Source organism: Ilyonectria robusta, assembly GCF_021365365.1.
Source record: "Ilyonectria robusta strain PMI_751 chromosome Unknown BGZ61scaffold_1, whole genome shotgun sequence".
Lineage (NCBI taxonomy): Eukaryota > Fungi > Ascomycota > Sordariomycetes > Hypocreales > Nectriaceae > Ilyonectria > Ilyonectria robusta.
The window spans coordinates 4,251,217-4,273,495 of NW_025764435.1; the positions used below are offsets into that span (position 1 = coordinate 4,251,217).

Sequence of the window (22,279 nt, forward strand, 5' to 3'; positions counted from 1 at the left end):
GGCCAACAAGAAGCGAGTGACCACAAAACTTATCGTCAAGATTTAAGAGCATCAATGCTTTTATCTCGAGAGACTATCGAGGCTATTGTCAGAACAGACCTCCTCCTCAGTGGTGGTTCATGTGGCTAAGGCTGTTGGTGTGGCTAGTGGGTGTGGCTGCTCACCCACCTACCAACGGCCCTAGCTGCGTGTTGACTTAGACAACGTGAGGCGAAAAGAATCTTCGGTATCGCGGTCCCGCCGCAACGTGACGCAGCTCGCCAAAGGGAAATAGCAACATCAGTGAGCAACATCAGTTACCATGCGGAACAACGTCAGAGGCCCCCATCAGAGCCTGTAACTAATGGTTGCTTGGCTCACCCAGCAGGGGGCTGGCCAAGCTTACCCCGGTTTTGCTGCGTCCCACGATTGGCTGGAGTGCCAGAGTGCTAAATACATCCTCAGCCTAATCCCTTTAGGTGCTGTGCCGCTGTACGTGCGCCGTTGTGCCCTGAAAACCTGAGCCTAAGACGGTGTTGCCCAAAAGGTACAGAGGCTCGACCTACGTCACGAGACTCCGACGTCGTGGCCGCGCAGTGGCTGCATCTCCAATTCAACTCCCGCCGCCAATCCTCACCCGCTCCTCAACGGCCGCATCTCCGGATCCTCAGATCTCAGATCCCCCACCATGGCGGCCGAACTCAGTCCCGAGCTCCAGGACAGGCTCGAAGAGCTTGATCGCGAGCTTGAGGTATGTCCTGTCCCATCTGCCGGCCTTGTTACCCCACGCCACAATCCCTCGCGTCTCACCCCATCAAACCAAGCGTTTGACGGGAGCCGGCTCGATTCGCTTGATAGGACTGGATGTGACTGACGCGGATATACTATAGGAGGGAGATATTACACAGAAAGGGTGAGCGCTTGCCCGCGACGCCGTCCAGGCCATCTGCGCCGTACCCGCCGGCATTGACTAACGCCTTCACAGCTACCAGAAGCGACGAACACAGCTCTTCTCCCAATTCTACGGCGCCCCTTCGCCCCAGACCGCGGCTCCGGTCTCTCCCCAGGCGGCGGAACCACAGTCTGGCCTGCGCATACACTCCCCCGACGATTCAGCGCATCCTTCGAGCGATGGCCACCGCGTCGCTGCCTTTGCCTCCCTGGGCGCTGCCGCTGGCCCTGTCCCCGACAGCCCCGACTCACCCGTCTACCGACCAGTCTCGGCATATTCAGGAGCTTCGGCACCGGCGCCTCCGGCCACGCATCCCGCTCATCTCTTGATGCCCGGGGTTCCGATCACAGAGCGGCCGGCTGCTCCCCCCGCAAGAGACTCCCTCTTCCTCTCCCTCGCTCCGGGCGACAGCGAATCCGCTCAGGACCGAAGCGCCACGATGAGGTCGGGCGACTACGCCTTCAAGCCCGAGCAGCAGGGCGCGTACGTTGGCCCCCAGCAGCAGCAGCAGCAGCAGCCCTACGACGGTAGGACGACAACACTCCTCGACAACCAGGCTTACTTCTCCGACTTTGCGGGGCAGCAGCACTATGATCAACCCCAAACAATTGAGTACGGCGCTCCCCAACAGCGATATTCTTCGAGCGACGCATTCTCCCCCACCGCCGCCATGGCACCGCCCATGTTGACGGCTAGTGATCTTCCACCCCCCGAGGTCCTCGAGTACCAGCCGCCGCTCGAACCCCGTGAAGTGCCATTTGCCATTCAAGACCCTCATGACGACTCCACACCAATGTCCAAGTTTGACAATATTGCCGCCGTCCTTAGGCACAGGGGCCGGACGACACCCAAGAGGCCAGCATACTGGGTGCTTGACAGCAAAGGCAAAGAGATTGCCTCGATCACTTGGGAAAAGCTGGCCTCAAGAGCTGAAAAGGTTGCTCAGGTTATTAGGGACAAGAGCTCTCTTTACAGAGGTGATAGGGTGGCTTTGGTTTACCGCGACTCGGAAGTCATTGATTTTGCTATTGCCATGATGGGATGCTTTATCGCCGGTGTCGTGGCCGTGCCCATTAATGACCTACAAGACTATCAGCGCCTCAACCAAGTCTTGACTTCGACCCAAGCTCACCTTGCTTTAACGACCGATAACAACCTCAAAGCCTTCCAAAGAGACATCACTACCCAAAAGCTAACATGGCCCAAGGGTGTCGAGTGGTGGAAGACGAATGAGTTTGGCGGTTACCATCCCAAGAAGAAGGACGATGTTCCTGCCTTGTCCGTTCCCGACCTGGCATACATCGAGTTCTCCAGAGCACCTACTGGAGACTTGAGGGGTGTCGTGCTTAGCCACCGGACGATCATGCATCAAATGGCTTGCATGAGCGCCGTCATCTCCACCATCCCTAGCAACGGACCTGGGGACACTTTTAACCCGTCCCTTCGAGACAAGAATGGTCGGTTGATTGGGGGCGGTGCCAGCAGTGAAATTTTGCTCTCATACCTTGACCCGCGCCAAGGCATCGGCATGATCCTCAGCGTCTTGATGACTGTCTATGGCGGTCACACGACTGTCTGGTTCGACAACAAGGCTGTTGATGTTCCTGGCCTGTACGCGCACCTCATCACCAAGTACAAGGCCACCGTCATGATTGCAGACTACCCAGGCCTCAAGCGAGCGGCTTATAACTACCAGTCAGATCCAATGACGACTCGAAATTACAAGAAGGGAATAGAGCCAAACTTCCAGATGGTCAAGCTCTGCTTGATTGATACCCTAACTGTGGATAGCGGATTCCACGAGGTGCTGGCAGACCGATGGCTTCGGCCACTCAGAAACCCACGGGCGCGCGAAGTGGTGGCCCCCATGCTCTGCCTACCCGAGCATGGTGGCATGGTCATTAGTGTTCGAGACTGGCTGGGAGGAGAAGAGCGCATGGGCGTCCCTTTGAAAATAGACCTTGAAGAAGACAGCGAATTAGAGGGAGACGAGAAGGAAGAAGAAAAGGCGGCACCTTCCAACGGATTCGGCAGTTTGCTGGGTGGAGGCGGAACGACAACGACCGAAGAGCGAGCAAAGAACGAGCTCGGCGAGGTTCTCCTAGACCGTGAAGCTCTCAAAACCAACGAAGTCATTGTGGTTGCCATTGGCGACGAGGTACGGAAGAGGGGCTCGGACGAGCCTGGATTGGTGCGAGTGGGTGCTTTTGGATATCCCATTCCAGACGCTACTCTCGCCGTTGTTGATCCGGAGACGGGTCTTCTTGCATCCTCCCATTCGGTGGGAGAAATTTGGGTCGACTCGCCTTCGCTGTCGGGTGGATTCTGGGCTCAGCCTAAGAACACTGAGCTCATATTCCACGCGCGGCCATACAAGTTTGACCCTGGCGATCCTACGCCCAACCCAGTTGAGCCCGAATTTCTGCGAACCGGTTTGTTGGGAACCGTCATTGAGGGCAAGATCTTTGTTCTTGGACTCTACGAGGACCGCATCCGTCAAAGGGTCGAATGGGTTGAGCATGGCCACGAGATTGCAGAGTACCGGTACTTCTTTGTCCAGCACATCGTTGTCAGCATTGTCAAGAATGTGCCAAAGATCTACGATTGCTCAGCTTTCGATGTCTTTGTCAATGACGAGCATCTCCCCGTTGTCGTCCTAGAATCGGCGGCAGCGTCAACGGCGCCACTCACCAATGGAGGGCCGCCTCGACAGCCGGACACGGCCCTTCTCGAATCGCTAGCTGAGCGATGCATGGAGGTTCTCATGACAGAGCATCATATGCGCCTGTACTGCGTGATGATCACAGCGCCCAACTCCTTACCACGAGTCGTCAAGAACGGCAGACGTGAGATTGGAAACATGCTCTGCCGCCGAGAGTTCGATCTCGGCAACCTCCCATGTGTTCATGTCAAGTTTGGCGTGGAGCACGCGGTGCTGAACCTCCCCATAGGAGTTGACCCTATGGGAGGCATCTGGTCACCGCTTGCATCAGACTCGCGTGCCGAGTTCCTTCTTCCCGCTGACAAGCAGTACTCTGGTGTCGATAGACGAGAAGTTGTCATGGATGACAGAACATCAACTCCTTTGAACAACTTCTCATGCATCTCCGATCTCATCCAATGGCGTGTGGCTCGCCAACCGGAAGAATTGGCTTATTGCACAATCGATGGCCGAGGCAGAGAAGGAAAGGGCATTACTTGGAAGAAGTTTGACACCAAGGTGGCTGCAGTCGCCATGTACCTGAAGAACAAGGTCAAGGTCAAGCCTGGGGACCACATGATTCTCATGTACACCCATTCTGAGGAGTTCGTCTTTGCCGTCCATGCCTGTATCAGCCTCGGCGCCATCGTGATCCCACTGGCCCCTCTCGACCAGAACCGACTCAACGAGGATGTCCCTGCGTTCTTGCACATCGTTGCGGACTACCGCGTCAAGGCCGTGTTGGTAAACCAAGAAGTGGACCACTTGATCAAACTCAAGGTGGTGGGAAGCCACATTAAGCAATCTGCTCAGATTCTCAAAATCTCCAGCCCTACTGTCTACAACACAACTAAACCTCCTAAACAGAACAGTGGATTGAGGGATCTGAGGCTCACAATCGACCCCGCCTGGATCCGACCTGGATATCCCGTCATTGTTTGGACGTATTGGACCCCAGATCAGCGAAGAATTGCCGTACAGCTTGGTCACGACACCATTCTGGGCATGTGCAAAGTCCAGAAGGAGACGTGCCAGATGACCAGCACGCGGCCGGTACTTGGTTGCGTGCGAAGCACCACCGGCTTGGGCTTCATCCATACCTGTCTGATGGGCATCTACGTTGGCACACCGACGTACCTGCTGTCACCTGTCGAGTTCGCCGCCAACCCAATGTCACTATTCGTCACATTGTCAAGATACAAGATCAAGGATACGTATGCAACTTCACAGATGCTTGACCACGCCATGGCTTCGATGCAAGCCAAGGGTTTCACGCTGCATGAAATGAAGAACATGATGATCACCGCCGAGGGCCGGCCAAGAGTTGATGTGTTCCAGAAGGTACGGCTTCACTTCGCTGCAGCTGGTCTGGACATGACGGCCATCAACACAGTCTACTCCCATGTCCTCAACCCAATGGTTGCCTCAAGATCTTACATGTGTGTTGAACCCATTGAACTCTGGCTGGATACCCAGGCCCTTCGTCGTGGTCTGGTCATCCCCGTCGATCAGGATGTACCCGGTGCTTTGCTGGTCCAAGACTCGGGAATGGTTCCCGTTTCAACCCAAATCGCTATTGTCAACCCAGAGAGCAGAATACACTGCCTCGATGGAGAATATGGAGAGATCTGGGTGGACTCAGAAGCCTGCGTCAAATCATTCTACGGATCGAAGGATGCATTCGATGCTGAGCGCTTCGATGGCCGAGCTGTAGATGGAGACCCGAGTGTCCAGTACATCCGAACTGGTGATCTCGGATTCTTGCACAACGTTAGCCGACCCATCGGTCCCAATGGCGCTCAAGTTGACATGCAAGTGCTGTTTGTCCTGGGCAGCATCGGCGAGACGTTTGAGATTAATGGTCTCAGCCACTTCCCGATGGATATCGAGAACTCCGTCGAACGATGCCATCGGCACATTGTCCTCAATGGCTGGTAAGTGAAGCACTCCTGAATATTTGAACCTGACTAACAAGTTTGCAGCGCCGTCTTCCAAGCTGGTGGCCTGGTTGTCGTCCTGGTCGAGGTTAGCCGCAAACCCTACCTCGCATCGATTGTGCCCGTGATTGTCAATGCAATCCTGAACGAGCACCAGATCATTGTTGATATTGTCGCATTTGTCAACAAGGGAGACTTCCCGCGGTCGCGTCTCGGAGAGAAGCAACGCGGTAAGATCCTCGCCGGCTGGGTCACTCGCAAGATGCGCACCCTGGCTCAGTTTGCTATTCGCGATGTCGATGCGGTTGCATTGATGAATGAGATGAATGGCCCAGGCGGAGAGGCTATGGACACGAGAGCCTCCATGGTTAGTGTACGAAGTGGAGGCCCTGCAGGCTCCAGCTTGAGGAATGCCGAGCATGCGTCGCGAATCCCCGAGCAAGAGGAGCATGAGCAGCCGATGGATCGCCGCCTCTCGTTTGTTCCTCAACCCAGAGCCAACACAATGGAGCTTCCGGATCAGCAAATACCGGTGGCCCAATATGCGCACGACCTCCCACCTGAGGCCGTCCACCATCCTACGCCGTCTGCGCCTCCAGAGCAGTTGAGTCTCGCTCTCCAGACCGGGCAAGGCTTCGAGATGCCCGACTTTGCGCGTTTCGGGGCCCCATCGGAGCACGAGCATGGCCATCCGGGGACAGGATTTGTAGCCGAACTACCTAGCCAGGAGCCTCCCCAGATTCGATTACCTAGCGTGGATGGGCATGAGGATCTCAGCATTTGGAAGGGTAAAAAGGAGGCGGGCAATGACGAGGAGGAATGGACAACGGACGCCATCATGCACATGAACCTGGCGGGCAACACGAACCCTCGATGATCATAACGGTCTCAAGGAACGTGGTGTCTAGCTGGGACGAATGAGGGGGAGATATGGAGTTTGGGTACTAAGAGCGCGAGACTTGGAATCTTCTGGCTTCAAGCAATTCCAGCATTGTTTTTCAATAGCATGGATAATTGGAGCAATTTTATGATGGTTCAGTGCACAATTGAATTGCCAAGACGTAGCAAAATGTCTTTATACATTATAAATGCCCCATGTATTTTACCCCAAGAACTCCCGGGCTGCCTACGCCAAACATTGCAACCAATGTGTATTCCTGGCTGAAGTAGAAGAAGAAGAAAAGATGCGCTTGTGGTATAAGAAAGGTTCCAGGCCAGTTCCCCATTGCAACGGTGCGTTAGTGTGCTCCATGAGTATAGCCCGTGTTGTTATTCATGCCCCCTTCGACATCGTTTTATAGCGGCGTCCTTGATCCTGGTACCGGTGAAGTCTTGTATGTCTCGGGCGACCCGGAGCCAACAGTGCTCGCCCACATGGGCGTGGAGTCGAGCTCAGACCGCACTTCGCGGTCAGTGGACATCTCCTGCGGCGGAGGAACAGACTGGTGCCACTCGTTGTAGGATGCCGGAGGTGGTGACTTGGTGTCGTTGCTGGAGGGCATTTCGGCGGCAGCGCGGTTTTGACGGCTTTGACGGCGACGCCACCAGAGGAAGAAGAGGCCAATGCCCATGCCGAGGACGGCGATGCCCACGCCGACTCCGATACCTGCGGCGGCGCCAGTGGAGATGCCGCCGGAAGATGATGACGATCCGGACGATGTCGTGGATTCAGACGAAGCGGTGGATTGAGAGGCGGCATCGGTGGTTTCTGAGGAAGAGGATGTTTCGGTAGTGATGGTTTCTGATCTGGTGGCGGATGGGACCTAAGGAGGCATTCATGTGAGTAGAAGTGAGATGAAGACGTTGTCATTATGTCTTACCTTAGTAAAGACGGTCGAGAATGCGCCATCGTCAACGTCGCTTACACTTGTCATGAGCCAGTGGCGTCCCGGCTGGGGAATATTGGTCCTCAGGTCAGAGGCCATGAAGGGCGGATTCCCCGGGTGAACGTCCATGACATAGTCGGAGCCATTCTTGACGTTGAGGAAGCGGTACGTCTGGTTCCCCCAGTCGGTAATGTCCCACATCTGGGCCTTGGTGCCGTCCGACGCCCTCATGCACGGCTGCGTCTTGGAGTCGTCGATCTCGTCGGCGACGTAGCACGCGCTCAGCTGCTTGAAGACGCCCGTCCTGCTGCAGCGCAGCGCGTACCGGCCGGCGGGCCCATTCTTGACGGGCTGGAACTGCCAGTAGTGGTCGACGGCGCCCCAGACGGCGACGCCGTCGTCGTCCTCGACCTGGAGCGCGCTGGTGAAGTTGGCCTTGTCGTAGTCGTCGACGCGGGCCTCGGTGACGTGGTACCAGACGTTGGAGTCGAGCGTCACGGTGTCGTACTTGGCCATGGCGAGAGAGTGGAAGGGGGACCGTGGTGAGGGATTCGAGGATGAGACGATGACGGATTAGAACATTGGGGACCGCCGTCAGAGAGAAAGATGGGGACGGAACAAGAGAGTCAGAGACTGAAAAGGAAGAGGATCCTGGGGAGATCAGCAAGGCAGACAGGGCCACTCAGTTAGGTAGTGACTTGACGCTGGGCTGGCAAAAGCTTGGTAGCATCCCCGTCGAAGGATCCGCGACACTATGCCCCCAGTAGTATACATGACTGGCTGGACGACCAGTAGTGTTGCAATTGCCAGGGTGGCTCTGCTCTCACCTCGCAGTGGAGCCCCCTTGGATGGGGAAGGGATCCTCCTTCTGGGGCCGTTGGGTGGCGATGGAGTTGACGGGCTCGGGCAGTGCGCCGTTCTCTTTGACTATTGTCTCATGTGAGAGGTTAGTTTGTGGACTAAGGAAGCACATGGCTGGGGCGGGTTGGATGTATCTCATGAACCAACATGATCACCAAGATTGACAGAGGGACTCACAGACAGACTCACAGACAGACTCACAGACAGACTCACAGACAGACCCACAGACAGTCTCACAGATAGACACCCTAAAACCTCACTCCATCCCTGTCGTCACAACACCGCCTTCCAGGGCTGAAACGTCGTAGTCTATCGGTGATATCACCATGTAATACAGCCCCTTGCGGGCCCCACCCAATCCCGACGGACCAGAACCGGCTCCGGGGCTCCATGTCCGGGCATTGCCAAATCAGGACTCCGCCACAACTCCGCCCGGCCACGCTCCGAACACTCCAACTGCGAGGCCACGGGGTTGCAAAGTCGCCTTTGGCGCCGCGGGGGAATGATTGCGCCCGCTGTTTTTTTTCCTCGGCGCGTGTAAGAAGCCCGTTGGCAGCGTGGGATGGTGTGAGACGGCATCCGGTGAGTCGCTGCGTACGCGCTTGGGCGGGTTCGGCGTGCATATCTCATCTCAACTAACCAGCTAGCGATGCAACTCTTGGGGGCCGCATCGATGCCGCAGTCGTGAGTTTGGGGGCCAATCCAGGGGCCTAGCAGAAGGTCTGTGAGAGACTAAGGAAGAATGGTCCGGTCTGTAACGGGGGCTCGGTCTCTGATGATGCTCGAATGCGACCTAGCAAATCAACCGTCGGATCTCGTCAACGTCCGGCTCTCGTCTCCAATCAAGTTGTCCATATTCCCGCCCACGACCCTGGTCCAAGATAGACCCATGCACTCACTAGCTTTAGCTTCCATGTCATCCGCGTACAGGAATCCCAAGTGTACGAGTAACATTACTCCATGTAAATGCATTGTGCCTGGTTGTTACAGGCTTGAGAATTCCGTCTTCTGATTCCGTCTCTTCAATTCCCCTTGTCGTCTATACCCTATCCAACCCTGTAGTGTTACATCACCCATCCTCCTCTACATCCTAGAGAACCGGGCGGCCACAGCTCTAGTCCATCATATGTATACCGGGACTTCACCTACAATCGATCATCAATCATCCCCCAGTCTGTAACCATCTACCGAGCCCTGCGTGCCCTGTTCATGTCTGCAAGGGCACGCTTCACGATGCCCTCCGCTTCCGAAACAACATCGCTGCCTCTCCGCCAGGTGTACAAAGACACGTTTAGTCCGTCGAGCTGCTCCTGAGCCCTTGCAAGTCGCCGCCTCCACAATTCCAGCTTCTTGTTCACTGCCTGCGGGCCAAAGTTCGGAGACCCCGCAGGTGTGTTGCCGTCAGATCGACTTCCCGATCGAGTCGCCGCAAATGGAGGTGGTGGCGATGTAGGCGGAGGGAGAGGTTCATAGTCAACATCCAAGTTTGACGTCTGCGACCGTCGTGGGGGTAGCGGTGGCTTCGGGCTTTCAACATGAGTTGGGGTACCTCGTCGCCGAGGCGGAGGAGGCGGCGGGCGATCCCCTGCAGTGTTGCTATCCCCAGGTGCAGTCCTATCCCACATCTGTGCTGCAGCAGCACTCCTGGGGATTTTCACGTTGTTCCCCAGTGACCGTTGGGAAGAGTTCTGGATTTGTGACAAAGGATGCGGGGGAGGTTCCTTGATCTGAGGAACAGGTTTCCTCGGCGGAGGAGGCGGCGGCTCATCGCTCGTAAAGGAGCCCTCCCGCGATAGTCCGATTCTGGTCACCCCCTTGTTGAGCTCTGTGATGGACTTTGCGCTCCTCAACGCCGCCGGCTTTGCGGGTCGAGGTGGCGCCGGCTTCCGCACAGTAATGTCAGGCGTGCTCGTACTTCTATTTGCATTCGAGTTGCGAATCTGGGCAAGGGCCGCGGATCTATCCACCTTTGTCTCCTCGGGTTCGCCAGAGAAGTCAATCAATGTTCCCATGCTGGGCCCAGCCGAGAGCTTTCTCTCGCGGGATCCGCTAGGTATCAGACTAGACTGGCTGGCATTGTTGCTGACACTTTGATCAAATGTCCTACTCTTTTTTCGGGAGAGATTGAAGCCAGGGTCGAAGTAGCCCGTTTCCTCTGGTGTCGTCACGTCTCGGATGAAGACTGCCAGGATCCGACCCGGGTTCGCCATTGCCAACTCGGTATACACTTCCAAGTCGGCCTCGCCACTGTCGCCCACAAGCAGAAACTTTCGCTCAGGGAAATCTCTCAGCAGCCGGTTCAATGTCGACTTCTTCCTTTCTGCGACCGGCTCAAAAATCCCTTGAAGCATTCCACTATATTGTTTCAAGTGGAGTGACCCGGGGGGGAGACCAGTGAGCTTGAAGAAGCTCGCCAGAACAGGGAAAAGCTGCCAGGGGCTGTTCGAGCAGTAATGCATGCTAACGCCGAGGTCATGCATTCTATTGAACCATTCTTTGACTCCGTCAATCTTGAGTTCAGACAGGTCTCGGATAAAAGTGTTGCGGAAGATTTCTTTCGCACCGCCGAGAATGTTGGACCTCTTGACCGTGTCGTCTATGTCGCTGATGAGACTGACTCCGTTAGGCTCGGTGATCTTAATCTCCTGGGTCGCGGACAGGTCCTCGTTGGCCAAGACCCTAACGTGAGTTGGGATGAATTCGAGTGCCGCCCGAACCACAAAATGACCGGCATCGTTAGTCATGACCGTCTTTGACTGTGATTTGGTGTCGTTGTAGAAGAAGAGAGTAATCGGGAGAGCAACCGAGGGGTTCGTCATGAATGGTGCTATCCGAGCCATGAGATTCGCGTTGGCGACCGACAGCTCAGCTTCACTGAGCTCGTTGGTGCTCGATGAAAATGTCCTGGCTGGCATGGTCGGGCTGGTCGGTGCTGAGTCTGGAGACTGCTGTCCGCTGCGAGATCTCGTAGGATAAATGCTCTGCACCTCATCGCCAGCTTCCTGTGGTCTCTCGCTGTATCCTCCTCGGTTGGCGACCCGTTTCTCCGCCTGGCCTATACGTTCGATCCGCGCCGCCTCATGGGCAATCTTCTCTTGTTCACGTAGGTCATCCGTCTGGTTATTTGGTTGAGGCGCCCCAATATTGGAGTTGTAACCTTGGTCGGCTCTTGGGGCCGGTATCCCACTTAGTTGCCGAGCGAGGCCGATCAGCATTCGGTTCCGTCTCGTCATCGGTCCCATTTGAGGAGAGTATACCCAGCCTCGGACATCGACATCGACGATTGCCCTCTCGTCTTCGTTTCTCTCCCATTCCTGGCGCCAGTAGTCCTCGTCTCGGATGCTTCCAGAGCCAGCTTGTGACTGGGGCATTCCTCCCTGGTCCCAATCTTGCTTGCTGTGTCGTTTCGCGTACGAGGGGAACAAGACCATTTGATCGTTGCCCTGAACTGTGATGGCCACGTCTGGAAACGCACCGGGGATGTGTATTCGGCCGTGGTTCTCAGATGCGCCATCCATGCCTCGCACCCGTGTCTGCGCATAGGATTCCTTGATCTCCGTCACAGCTTGTTGTCCGGTTCGGTACAAGTTGCCAGCCATAGCTGCGAGCCTCTTTCTTCGGTAACCCCTCTCCTGGCCACCCGGGCTCGACGGCCGGTCCGAGCCATAACTTGTCATCCCTGCTCCTACAGGCGAAATTTTGCGTACCGCTGAGCCCCTCGTCCGGGCCTTGACATGCTTAAGCGGCGAAAGTGCTTGCGAACCCAGCCACAGACGTCTGCCCTGCCTCGCGACGAGGTCTACAATGCGCCCCTGCTCTGCGCGTCGGCGCTGGCGCTCAAGTATATAGCGGTAAACCCGAGATTGGACGTTGTGCTTGACGTACGGGAGGGTCGTGAGGCGGAAGTTGAGGAGTCGTTCGCGATAGCGGTCTCGGACGGCGCGAGGGAAGAGGAAACGGACGAGGCTCTGCTTGTGGCGCGGGTGGGGACGTCCAGGACCGAACATGGGCCAGGTTATCGCGGGTTATCGCCGACGGAGGTCAATTATATACACGGACGGGACAGGGCGGATCGAGCAAGTGTAGAGGCCGTGATGCGCCGCAATACGGGTGATATTGGCCGCTGAGGCGTGCGAGCGCTGCGGAAGCCCTCAGGCGAGTGCGTCTTCTGACGGGGCGGATCGGCCTAGTGCAGTGCGAAGAGAATATGATGCGTACACATGATTCGAGCCTGGCCAGCGGGATCCGGAGCCTCTGCTGGTAGCACTCGGATGTCAGCCAAGAAGATGGGGGTGAGAATGCGCTCGTGATCTCGGCAGCCTGGGAGTTCGAGACCTCGTGCCTTACGTCATCAAAACCAGCCATGGCGGGGGAGCGTAGCACAGGGCAGAGCATGGAGATGGTATTGGCCCAAGCTCCTCGAGGAGCGATTAGGTAGTACCAGGTTACTCTGCGTAGTACAGACACGTTTAGATATAAATTGCACAGATACGTTCTCAGCCTCTCCTCCTCACGGGACTCGGGACAGTAGCTTGAATCATGATCGGTTTATAACGCCCGCATTAAACCCCTCGGGATATTTATAGCCTGTCTATACATTGGTGACCTGTGTCTCATACACCAGCTGTTCATCTTCGCTTGCCGCCCATCCGAGCCTTCGGTTTGCCCTTGTTAGGAACCTTCTTTTCTCCACCCTTGGTCTTGGACTTGGCCTTGTCCTTGGCTCTGGCCTTCATGTCAGCCTCGGAGGTCTTGCCCTTCCTCCACTCTCCACCCTCTTTGCGGAGGGCCTTGTTGTCTAGTCGCTTCTTGTCCTTGTTGCTCAGCTTTCCCGTCTTCTTCTTCATGGCCTCCCGCATGCCGTTCAGTTCCTCGTCACCAGCCTGCTTTGACTTCTTCTTGTCGTGCTCGGACTCGAACCACGTTCGCCTGGGACGAGCCTTGATCTCAGCCTCATGCTCCATCAGGTTCTCGCCCTTCTTGACCTGCATCTCGACGTGGGCGAGATGCTTCTCCTCCTGTTCTTCCTTCAGGATTTCCTCAATTTCGTCATCCATGTCGTCAATCTGGTCTTGCAACTTGTCGGCTTCCGAAGCCTCGATCACTCGGCTGATAATCTTGGCTCCCTGGCCCTTGCCTGCCTTAACAGCAGCCTTAACGACCTTGCGATCGGGCTCCGCAGCCAGGGTGAGGGCGGTACCCTTACGTCCAGCTCGGGCAGTACGACCGACTCTGTGGAGGTAGATCTCCAGCGATTGAGGCGCTTCGTAGTTGATGACGGTGTCGACTCCTTTGATATCCAAACCACGGGACGCAAGATCGGTGGCCAACAAGTAGGACACCTTGCCGTCTCGGAAGTCTTCCACACTTGCAATACGCTATCACTTAATGTTAGCTATGTAGCTCGCTTGACTTTGGAACAGATACTCACCTGTGTTTGGTTCATGCTACCGTGAAGCTCCGCACAGGTCAGGCCGAGAAGACCAAAAATGATGCGGGCTCGGTGGGCATCCTTCTTTTGACGGAAGAAGATGATAACCCTTTCGGCATAAAGCTTCTTGCAGACATATGCCAAGTAACCCATACGCTTCTCTTCTCGACCTGGTCGCAAGCGAACGAACTCTTGGACCAAAGTGGTGACAGTCTTCTTTTGTGAATCAACCATAACTCGAGCGGGCTTGTTCAAACCCACGCGAATCAGACGATCGACGGTAGATGTCATGGTGGCAGAGAAGAGCATAGTCTGGCGTGACTTGGGGAGAGTGGTGAGAATCTCATTCAGTTCTTCCGCAAATCCGTCCTCGAGCATTCGATCAGCTTCGTCCAGAACCAGAATCTCGACGGTATTGGTGTCAAAACTGGCAGAGTTGCGCATGTGATCGATGAATCGACCAGGGGTTGCGATGATGACATCTGGTCGCATGCGCAGCTCGGCCTCCTGCATCTTAAGACTCAAACCACCGACAGCCAGCGTAAACTTGATATCCGTATAGGCGGCAAGCTTCGTCGCGACTGCGTGACACTGGATAGCCAACTCACGAGTGGGTGTAAGAATGACAACGCGAGTGGTGGCGATTTTCTTGGGTCGATATAGCAACCGTTCCAAGATAGGTACAACGAAAGCACCTGTTTTTCCAGATCCAGTCACTGCACCACCCACAACGTCCTTGCCCATCAGGGAAATGGGGATAGACTTGGCCTGAATAGGAGTAGGTTTGGAGAAGCCGACGGCAGCAAGACCTCGCAGGATCGGTCGAGACAGTGACATGCCATTGAAGTTTGACATGACCACCTTCTTCCCGGGCTTTTCTGCTTCCTCGGGAGCGAAGAACGCCTTGCGCTTTGCTGCTTCCTCGGCATCCTCTACCTCGTCATCACTGCCAGCGTCTGAGACGTCGTCGTCAGGGTGGCCGACGGGGGTAGCAACAGAGTCGTTGTCGGAAGCTGCATCGTCGTCCTCGTCTCCCTCGTCGTTATCGCCGTCCTCGCTTCCGGCTTCCTTCTCCTCACCGTCGGAGTTCTCGGCCTCAGAATCAATGTTCATACCAAATGCGTCGTCGGCCAGGACCTCATCGTCGTCATCGTCGAGGTCGACGTTCATGTGGTCCAGTTCGTCAACATCCGCCTCGGGGGCTTTTTCACCCCTCTTCTCCCGGCGGCGGCGGATGATCTCGTCGATGTCCACGCCAGGTTTGTTGGTATTCATTCCCTTCTTTGCGCTGTCAAGGCCCCATCCCTCGAATTCCACGGCGTCATTGTCGCCGGCCTCCTCGGCAAGAAACTCGAATTCCGAGTCCATGGCGCCATCGTCGTCGTCATTGTTGCCCCAAATTCCATTTGGCGCCTCCTCCTCATCGTCCTCGGGGGTAGCCTCCCGTAGTGGCTTCTTGACAACCTTGGCGGTCTTTGCCTTCTTCTTCGGGGGCTGCGCAGTGATCTGCTCCTCCTCGACGATGCCGTCCTCGTTGTCGGAGATTGTGTGGATGAAGTCGTCTTCAATTGGCTTCCGTTTCTGTGAGGGGGCCATCTTGATTAGGATTTGTAGGCGGTTGGCGTTTCCGTGCAACGTCGATGAAGTTCTCTTCGATGCTGGTGGGGCAGTCTCTCACCACTGCAAAAATTGAATGCTTGGGTTCCAGGCGCATTTTTTTCTGCCGTTTCCAAATTTTGGCGGTGAGGAGGGACCGGGGAGGTACCTTTAGCTGGCAGCTGGGGCCCGACCCGAAGGTGGTACGTGCCGTCCCCAACCTGGAAAACGACGTTGCAGCACGTGACTCCACTGAGCCGTCCCAAAGTCAACATCAGGGGAAGGCGGGGAGGCGATCTGAGTGTCGTGGACGTGGCCAGGGTGGGCGGTGGGAGGTGCCAGACGCCAGACGCCAGGTGCGAGGTACGTACCGGTACACACAATCACAGCAAAAAGCAAGGCCTCGCGGTGGTTCCCCCGAGTAACCCCCACCACGGTTGGTTTGGTTGATTGGGCGACTGGCTTGGGCTGGCCGCCAATACAATTACTTCTGGAATCAGCGCGAACACTGAGGACCTGGTTTAATTTCTCCATCCCGGCTCTCCGTCCGTCTCCTTTCGCCGCCTCGCGCAATCTTCCACCGCGTCCCTCCGCCTCCGGACCACGCTCCTCGATACCCTTCCTGTTCCCTGTTCCGCGAGCATTCTTGTCTCCTGCACCTCGGCGTCTCTCTCGCGCCGCCTCGCTCTCCTCCGATCCTATTTAGCTGTTCCCCTCCACGTCCCCAGACAAACATTCAAGATGGGCGAGTCAAGGTGCGTTGCCTCCCCTCCCGTCCCATCCCATCTCGGCCGCAGAACCAGGACTAACCAGCGCTCCATCCGCCAGGCAAGAGCTTATCCAGTGGCTGAACAGCCTTCTCCAGCTCAACATCACAAAGGTCGAGCAATGCGGTACCGGGTGAGTCGACTACTTCCGCCCCGCCCCCTCCTCGCACCATCATGGCCATGATGTCCCAACCCGCCCACTCCGCCGAGCAAACAAAGCAACGAGCCTAACACCAGCCCAGTGCTGCCCTCTGCCAGGTCTTCGACAGCATCTACATGGATGTGCCCATGTCCAAGGTCAAGTTCAATGTCAACTCTGAGTATCTGTACATTCAGAACTTCAAGGTCCTGCAGAGTAAGCTTTTGTTTTGGCCGCTCCACTTGGCCGCGCCCAGGCACTGACCCGCTTCCCAGATACCTTCACCAAGCACCAGATCGATAAACCCATCCCCGTATCAGCTCTCGTCAAGTGCAAGATGCAGGACAACCTCGAGTTCCTGCAGTGGACCAAGCGGTTCTGGGACCTCAACTTCCCCGACCACGACTACGACGCCGTTGCCCGACGAAAAGGCGGCGCTCTCCCTCCCGGTGGCAGTGCCTCGCGACCCGCTCCTGCCGCCACTACCGCCGCCCGCCGTGGAGGAAACACTCCCAGCGGTGGTACCCGTGTTGCCAAGGCTGCCGGCCCCGGAACCGCCGCTTTGCAGCAGGAGAATGCAACCCTCAAGGAGACGGTGGTCGGCCTCGAGAGGGAACGGGACTTCTACTTCAGCAAGCTCCGTGACATTGAGCTCTTGGTCCAGCAGGCCGTCGATGAAGACCCTGAGCTGGAGAAGCAGGAGGACGGATTGGTCAAGCACATCCAGGCAATCCTGTACTCGACCGAGGAGGGTTTTGAGATTCCTGACGACGCAGCGGAGGACCAGGAGACCTTCTAAGCCTAAGATGCATTATCTACAAGAGATGTAATGAACGCGACCATGAGCGTGTGAGAAAAGTGTGGTTTCTGGGAGGAGGCAAAAGTGCATGGACTGGACTTGCGGCCTCGTATTCCGAGACTGCATTGCAAGAAGGAAAGGCAATGACTGGCACTAGAGGCGACGTATTCTCGTCACGGAGACGCTTGGCGCCCTCCAAAACGGGGACAACATTGATCTTGTTGGACACTTTACCTGTAATGGTCATAATACCTAATGTGATGGTGACTGTCCCAACGCGGATGTATTGATGCGATTCCTCGCTTTACGCCAATGGTGCATGCCAATTTAGTAAATCGCGGGATGATGACGACGCATCATCGTGGCACAGCCTGGTTCCAAGATGGGAGAAAAGCAATTCTGGTTTTGATTGTGACCTTTCAATCTCGGGTAGAGTCAAGGAAACGCGCCATCCAACCATCACCCCTATAGTCTCTCATCTTATACGTCGAGGGTGCTCCAATCTTGCGGCACACCATAACTCAATACCTTCTATAGCAGCCTAGCCAACCGAGATGCACGAGACGAGGTGCAGGACATGTAGGCAGGCAATCTCACACACGAGTACTCTTCTTTCATACCGTGTAAACGAGAAATGCCGGTGCCTAGATTTTACGTCAACTCACGATATTTTTTATAGTCTCGAAATGCTCCACCTGCAAGAACGTATTCCAACGAGTCTAACTTTGTCCTAGTGTTAGAGTTACGACGTCCCAATCTATGCCATTTCGGCAGACCAGGAGTGGCGGTCTCGTAATCCGCCACCGAAGCTGAACGGAAATTGGTTAGTAGAACACTCGAATCGGATAGACTCATAACAATCTCGGGAGAATCGGTGTGCATGTACTTATTCGGATATATAGCAGCTCAGATGTTTATCCTTGCCACAGGGGAACCTAGAGTTCTGCTGTAATCACAGAGTAATTGACGTCTCGGTGTTAAGTGATGACGCTCAACAGGATCGCTTTCTCCGACTACCTATATCATCCCTTTTTGCAGACCACAAACACCGTGATGGATCTGAGTTCAAGGTGTCTTCTTTCGTTCATAAATTATCGCTCTCTCGAGGTCAAGTGAGCACTTGCTCCCTCAGTCGACTTGGGGTAGATCTGGGGCATGCTTGAACTGGTAGCCTGGAGATGCAGCCCCAAGTAACCGGTAAACTTTGGGCAGGAAAATCTCCGTATCTTCGTGGCCTATTTAGAATGCTGCGATTTCCAAATATATTGGATGTGGTCGCCTAATGCCATGGCGATCAGGCTCCCAACATGTTGCCTGAAAGTGGACAACAAGAGGACGTGGACATTGTTTTTCCAAGAGCTGATGTGGGCAGTGAATCTTCACCTAGTCTTCGGTGTAAAGTGAAATCAAGGAAATAAATACACGTATTGATACAGAAAAGCCATCACCTCTCCACCTTCACATTGCTGGTCGGCTCGCGGATGGCATCAAGTGGCTGTTGTACAGGGTAGGTGAAGATGAAGTTCACATTGGGAGCCGGCCATTAGGATAGTGTTGAAATTCAGGCTGCAGTGAATATGGAGGCCGGTAAGACATACAATTATTACATTGAGCTTGGACAGAGCTTTTCATTGTATGGCCATAGATCCAGGGTGGGCTATGTATGATAACGTTGTTCTATCCACTGTCTCGGCGGCTTGGTGGTATTGATGCAGTTGTGCGCAAAAGGACAATTGTTAATGCAAGGTTGCTTTATAATTATTCAAGCAAGGAGCAGCCAGCAACTAGCCTTTATGTTTCATTTCCCTTAGTGCCAAGAGGAATAGGAACAGGAACAGAAGCTGGCCACGCGACCTCGTCCAGGTGAGCAGAAGGGTCGCATGCTCATGCGTGCCCGGTTCTGGGAACCGAGGAAGTGGTGCAGAGGGGCCCTGTTGCAGGTTAGTGGACTCCGTAGCGCGATCGCACTGTTCCAACCCGGCACTGAGTGCCCTGTGGTGCCCACTCAAGCCGCTTAAACAGCCGCCCACGCTCACGCTGCAGGGCACGCTAAGCCCCCTACGACAGCGCTGAACGAATACGTCAGGCATCTGAGCGTTCCGGGACCGAGCTTCCATTCCTTGTGCACGACCGCCATGACGCATTCATCATCATTCATGCCCAGGAACTTTCATTGCTCATCAATCCTAAGTCCACTCGGCGCTTTTCCGAGCACAATCGAAAGATCTGATACTGTCGCACTGTATCGAGATACCAACAAACCCTCGCCGATACCGACCAGAGGAGGACCTACTGGAAACAAGGGAGACCACAATCATGGCACCGCCGCCTGAGATTGCGATACCGTCGACGAGCGTCTCCGACGAAGGCTCCTCGAAGCCCTACACCCTCTTTAACATCACTCTACGACTTCCCCTCCGCTCCTTTGTCGTCCAGAAGCGATACTCCGATTTTGACGCCCTCAATAAGATCCTCGTCGAGCAGGTCGGCGCTCCCCCCCCAGAGCCGCTGCCTGCGAAGCACTGGCTAAAGTCGACGGTCAACTCGCCTGAGCTGACGAAAGCCCGCCAAGAAGGACTAGAGAAATACCTGCGCGGGATCGCAGAGTCTCCAGACCGCAGATGGCGCGACACCTCGGCCTGGAGGGCATTCCTGAACCTGCCCAGCTCTAGCACAACCAACTCGGCCATGTCAGCTGGGGGCAGAGTGACGAGTGCGGCGGCCGGAGCGGCAGACCCGGGAACGTGGCTGGAGATTCACAGAGACCTCAAACAACATCTACACGAGGCAAGACAATGCTTGTCGAGACGGGATGCGGCCGTGGATAATGGGAACTCGACGGCGGCAGTCGAGGCAGGGGCAGCGGCCAAGAGGGTTCTTGTGAAGGGAGGGACGTTGATCGCGACCCTGGCTGACGGGCTGCGGAGGATGCAAGAATCGAGCCGATTAGGTGAGGGAGAGCTGCGGCGCCGCAGGGACCTGGTTTCTCAAGCGCGCATAGAACGGGAGGGTCTAGACAAGCTCTCGAATAGCATGCCCAGTTCGACAACGATGTCTGGGCGAGGAGGTGCTAGCCAAGGGCAAGCGTCCACTTCCGACAAGGCCAATCTTCTGAAAGGCGGGCGACCCAGCGGGCGTGTACTGGGGGCTCCGCTGCCCGAGACGGACAAGACGCGGGAGCTGGATAACCAAGGCGTGCTGCTCCTGCAGAAGCAGGAGATGCAGGCGCAAGACGCGCAGGTCGAGCAGCTTGCAGCAATCATTCGGCGGCAGAGGGAGATGGGCCTGCAGATCAACGAGGAGGTTGAGCGGCAGACCGAGGTGCTCGACACGATGGACGACGACGCCTCCCGGCTGCAGGCCAAGTTGAAGGTGGCCAACAACCGCATCAGGAAGATGTGACTGGGGCTATTGGGCTTGCTGGTGAGGGTGTTATTGCTGGGGGTGCAAGTAGTGGTGTGGTGGCTGTGGATGGTGAAGACGGTTCTCGTTGGGCTCTCCTGGGTTGCCGACTTGGTTTCACTCGTCACCCAGCCGAGCCAGTAATGGTTGGTGGATTCTGTTTAGAGCGTTGAGGCATCTGGGACGGGCGTTGTGATTTGCGTCTTGTTGAAGATTGCTGTACTTTTGCATGTGTTGAGATTCATAGTAGCGCAGGTGTCTTTGGAAGGGGCCAGTTGGGGATAGGTAGCACTTTTTCTTCTTCAGGCGAGATGTGAATGATACGATACCTTACTTTCTTGATATAAGTCAACTGGAGATGATGACTCTGCGCTTGATACCAAGTGGGATCTCCTACTAGGCTACTCCTATTTGTGCATCTCGTCTGAGGTTCGAGTGAAGTCTAGCACGAGGCGATGTCTACCCGGATATATCAACCAACCGAGATGCTCTAATTGCCGGCCTTTCACCATCAGAAATAAAGAGCAAGCATTGCAGTGGCACGAACAAGGGACATCCCGCTTCACATGCCATTAAGCAGAGGCGGGGAAGCAAACCCAACCCAACAGGTCGGGATCGGGATCGGGACACCCAAACAAGACGGCGTCGTCCTCGAGAGGCGACGGACCGTCCCACGTGTTTGGATGGTAGCGAAGCAGACACGGAGGGACAGGCGGTGGTGTGGACTGGGAGCTGCAGTGGCGGGCACCACAAAATCCAGACGGAAAAGTACATCCCAAAGTACAAAGGGGATACTTGGGCGGTACCTCCCGTAGACCCTGCATCCCTGTCGGGTCCAGCTTTTTGGTCAGAGGACACCAACTCATCTCCTGCAACCGGAAATTCCGGGGTACTCAGGACTGTGCTCTCAATTGCCTGGGCCTCGTATGAAATGAGGCGGCTGGGACACGGGGGGATGTAATAATGTCTGCCGACTGATAATCGAGTTTGTTTCCCGAGAGAGAGAGGCCTGGAACGGAGAGCAGAGAGCGAGAGACAGTAGAGACAGTTCTTCCTTTCTCGTCCTGGTCGTAGACTTACGCTAGCCTTCGCGCTCCCACTCAGTTGCCGCACGCTAGAGGCATGCAACAGTCAGACAAGTCTTCACCGCGAGGGCGGAGCCAGGCTACGTCACTAGCCGACGTCTCGCCTCGCGTGAGGTGGATTAGCTGTGTTTGGTGCGAGTTTCGGTACAGGGTCGATCACCTCCACTGGTTGCTAGGCAACGCGATTGGCAAATGACCGCTAATTTCCAATCAGACCCTGACCGTGGGCAAGCCCCCTGGACGAGCGTGACAAAAACTCGACTCGAGTTTTCTCGCCATCTGGAGGGGATCGTCGCAAGAGGTACCGTATCGTCGCAGCGGCCATGGCAGGCTGCTGGCCAAGTCCATTGGAGGCGGGGTTGCCACGCAGCAGAAGCAACGACGAAGGAGGGGGGGAGGTTGGAGGATGCGGATGGCTGACGATGCTCGTTCGCGCTCGCTGTCAATCAACAAACGTACGTAGCCAGTAGCCTGCATCACGCATCACGCACCACGCATCACACACCACGCAACACCACGCACCGTCGAGAGGCTGGCGGACACGCCGGCGCGTACCCGGTGGAGCAGCCGGGCGGTGTTCGTTGCGACGATACTCCGTTGTTGCCTCACCGCTTCTGGGAGGCCGGCCACAAGCGGAAACCGCCGTGGCGATGCCGCGGTCTGGCTGCGTGTGTATTTGTAGTGCTGCAATTCCACGAGGGCGGTCGGTAGTTGCGGCGTTGGGCTGTCGAGGTTGCGGCGTTGGGCTGTCGAGTTTTGGTGTTGGCGTCGGGAGAAGCTTCGGTCGCATTAGAGGAAGCAACA

General features: G+C 55.9%; 8 protein-coding genes across 8 annotated transcripts; 3 read left to right on the forward strand and 5 right to left on the reverse strand.

The window, feature by feature from the left end:
- Positions 1–1,370: 1,370 nt before the first annotated feature.
- Positions 1,371–6,446, forward strand: BGZ61DRAFT_339125 (uncharacterized protein; the record flags this gene model as incomplete). The annotated part of the gene is made up of 2 exons (XM_046239199.1): positions 1,371–5,566; positions 5,615–6,446. The coding sequence occupies 2 exons, from the start codon at positions 1,371–1,373 to the stop codon at positions 6,444–6,446; spliced, it is 5,028 nt and encodes a 1,675-aa protein (XP_046112924.1).
- Positions 6,447–6,864: 418 nt separating this feature from the next.
- On the reverse strand, positions 6,865–7,911 carry BGZ61DRAFT_526136 (uncharacterized protein; the record flags this gene model as incomplete). Its single annotated transcript, XM_046252901.1, has 2 exons — positions 6,865–7,332; positions 7,390–7,911. 2 exons carry the CDS (start codon positions 7,909–7,911, stop codon positions 6,865–6,867), a joined length of 990 nt encoding a protein of 329 aa, XP_046112925.1.
- A 510-nt stretch (positions 7,912–8,421) lies between these two features.
- BGZ61DRAFT_28425 (uncharacterized protein) lies at positions 8,422–9,160 on the reverse strand. Its single transcript, XM_046238498.1, has one exon. The coding sequence runs from the start codon at positions 8,877–8,879 to the stop codon at positions 8,505–8,507; it is 375 nt and encodes a 124-aa protein (XP_046112926.1). The 5' UTR covers positions 8,880–9,160; the 3' UTR covers positions 8,422–8,504.
- A 280-nt stretch (positions 9,161–9,440) lies between these two features.
- Positions 9,441–11,933, reverse strand: BGZ61DRAFT_338698 (uncharacterized protein; the record flags this gene model as incomplete). Its single annotated transcript, XM_046239153.1, has 1 exon — positions 9,441–11,933. The coding sequence occupies one exon, from the start codon at positions 11,931–11,933 to the stop codon at positions 9,441–9,443; it is 2,493 nt and encodes an 830-aa protein (XP_046112927.1).
- Positions 11,934–12,680: 747 nt separating this feature from the next.
- On the reverse strand, positions 12,681–15,412 carry BGZ61DRAFT_439648 (P-loop containing nucleoside triphosphate hydrolase protein). Its single transcript, XM_046244381.1, has 2 exons — positions 13,688–15,412; positions 12,681–13,634 (listed from the first exon to the last, which is right to left on the reverse strand). The coding sequence occupies exons 1-2, from the start codon at positions 15,281–15,283 to the stop codon at positions 12,885–12,887; spliced, it is 2,346 nt and encodes a 781-aa protein (XP_046112928.1). The 5' UTR covers positions 15,284–15,412; the 3' UTR covers positions 12,681–12,884.
- Positions 15,413–15,509: 97 nt separating this feature from the next.
- Positions 15,510–16,487, reverse strand: BGZ61DRAFT_439649 (uncharacterized protein). Its single transcript, XM_046244382.1, has 3 exons — positions 16,465–16,487; positions 16,112–16,405; positions 15,510–16,038 (listed from the first exon to the last, which is right to left on the reverse strand). Exon 3 carries the CDS (start codon positions 16,017–16,019, stop codon positions 15,780–15,782), a length of 240 nt encoding a protein of 79 aa, XP_046112929.1. The 5' UTR covers positions 16,020–16,038; positions 16,112–16,405; positions 16,465–16,487; the 3' UTR covers positions 15,510–15,779.
- On the forward strand, positions 16,025–16,988 carry BGZ61DRAFT_526139 (putative microtubule associated protein EB1; the record flags this gene model as incomplete). Its single annotated transcript, XM_046252902.1, has 4 exons — positions 16,025–16,038; positions 16,112–16,183; positions 16,293–16,405; positions 16,465–16,988. The coding sequence occupies 4 exons, from the start codon at positions 16,025–16,027 to the stop codon at positions 16,986–16,988; spliced, it is 723 nt and encodes a 240-aa protein (XP_046112930.1).
- Positions 16,989–19,304: 2,316 nt separating this feature from the next.
- Positions 19,305–20,390, forward strand: BGZ61DRAFT_526140 (Phox homologous domain-containing protein; the record flags this gene model as incomplete). Its single annotated transcript, XM_046252903.1, has 1 exon — positions 19,305–20,390. One exon carries the CDS (start codon positions 19,305–19,307, stop codon positions 20,388–20,390), a length of 1,086 nt encoding a protein of 361 aa, XP_046112931.1.
- Between the last annotated feature and the right edge of the window lie 1,889 nt (positions 20,391–22,279).

Bases quoted from the DNA above. Each gene is read 5' to 3' on its own strand.
- BGZ61DRAFT_28425 (XM_046238498.1), bottom strand. From the start codon at position 8,879: ATGCACGCCGAACCCGCCCAAGCGCGTACGCAGCGACTCACCGGATGC.
- BGZ61DRAFT_439648 (XM_046244381.1), bottom strand. From the start codon at position 15,283: ATGGCCCCCTCACAGAAACGGAAGCCAATTGAAGACGACTTCATCCAC. The intron at 13,635-13,687 runs GTGAGTATCTGT...ATTAAGTGATAG, and splicing joins GTAGCATGAACCAAACACAG to CGTATTGCAAGTGTGGAAGA.
- BGZ61DRAFT_439649 (XM_046244382.1), bottom strand. From the start codon at position 16,019: ATGTTTGTCTGGGGACGTGGAGGGGAACAGCTAAATAGGATCGGAGGA.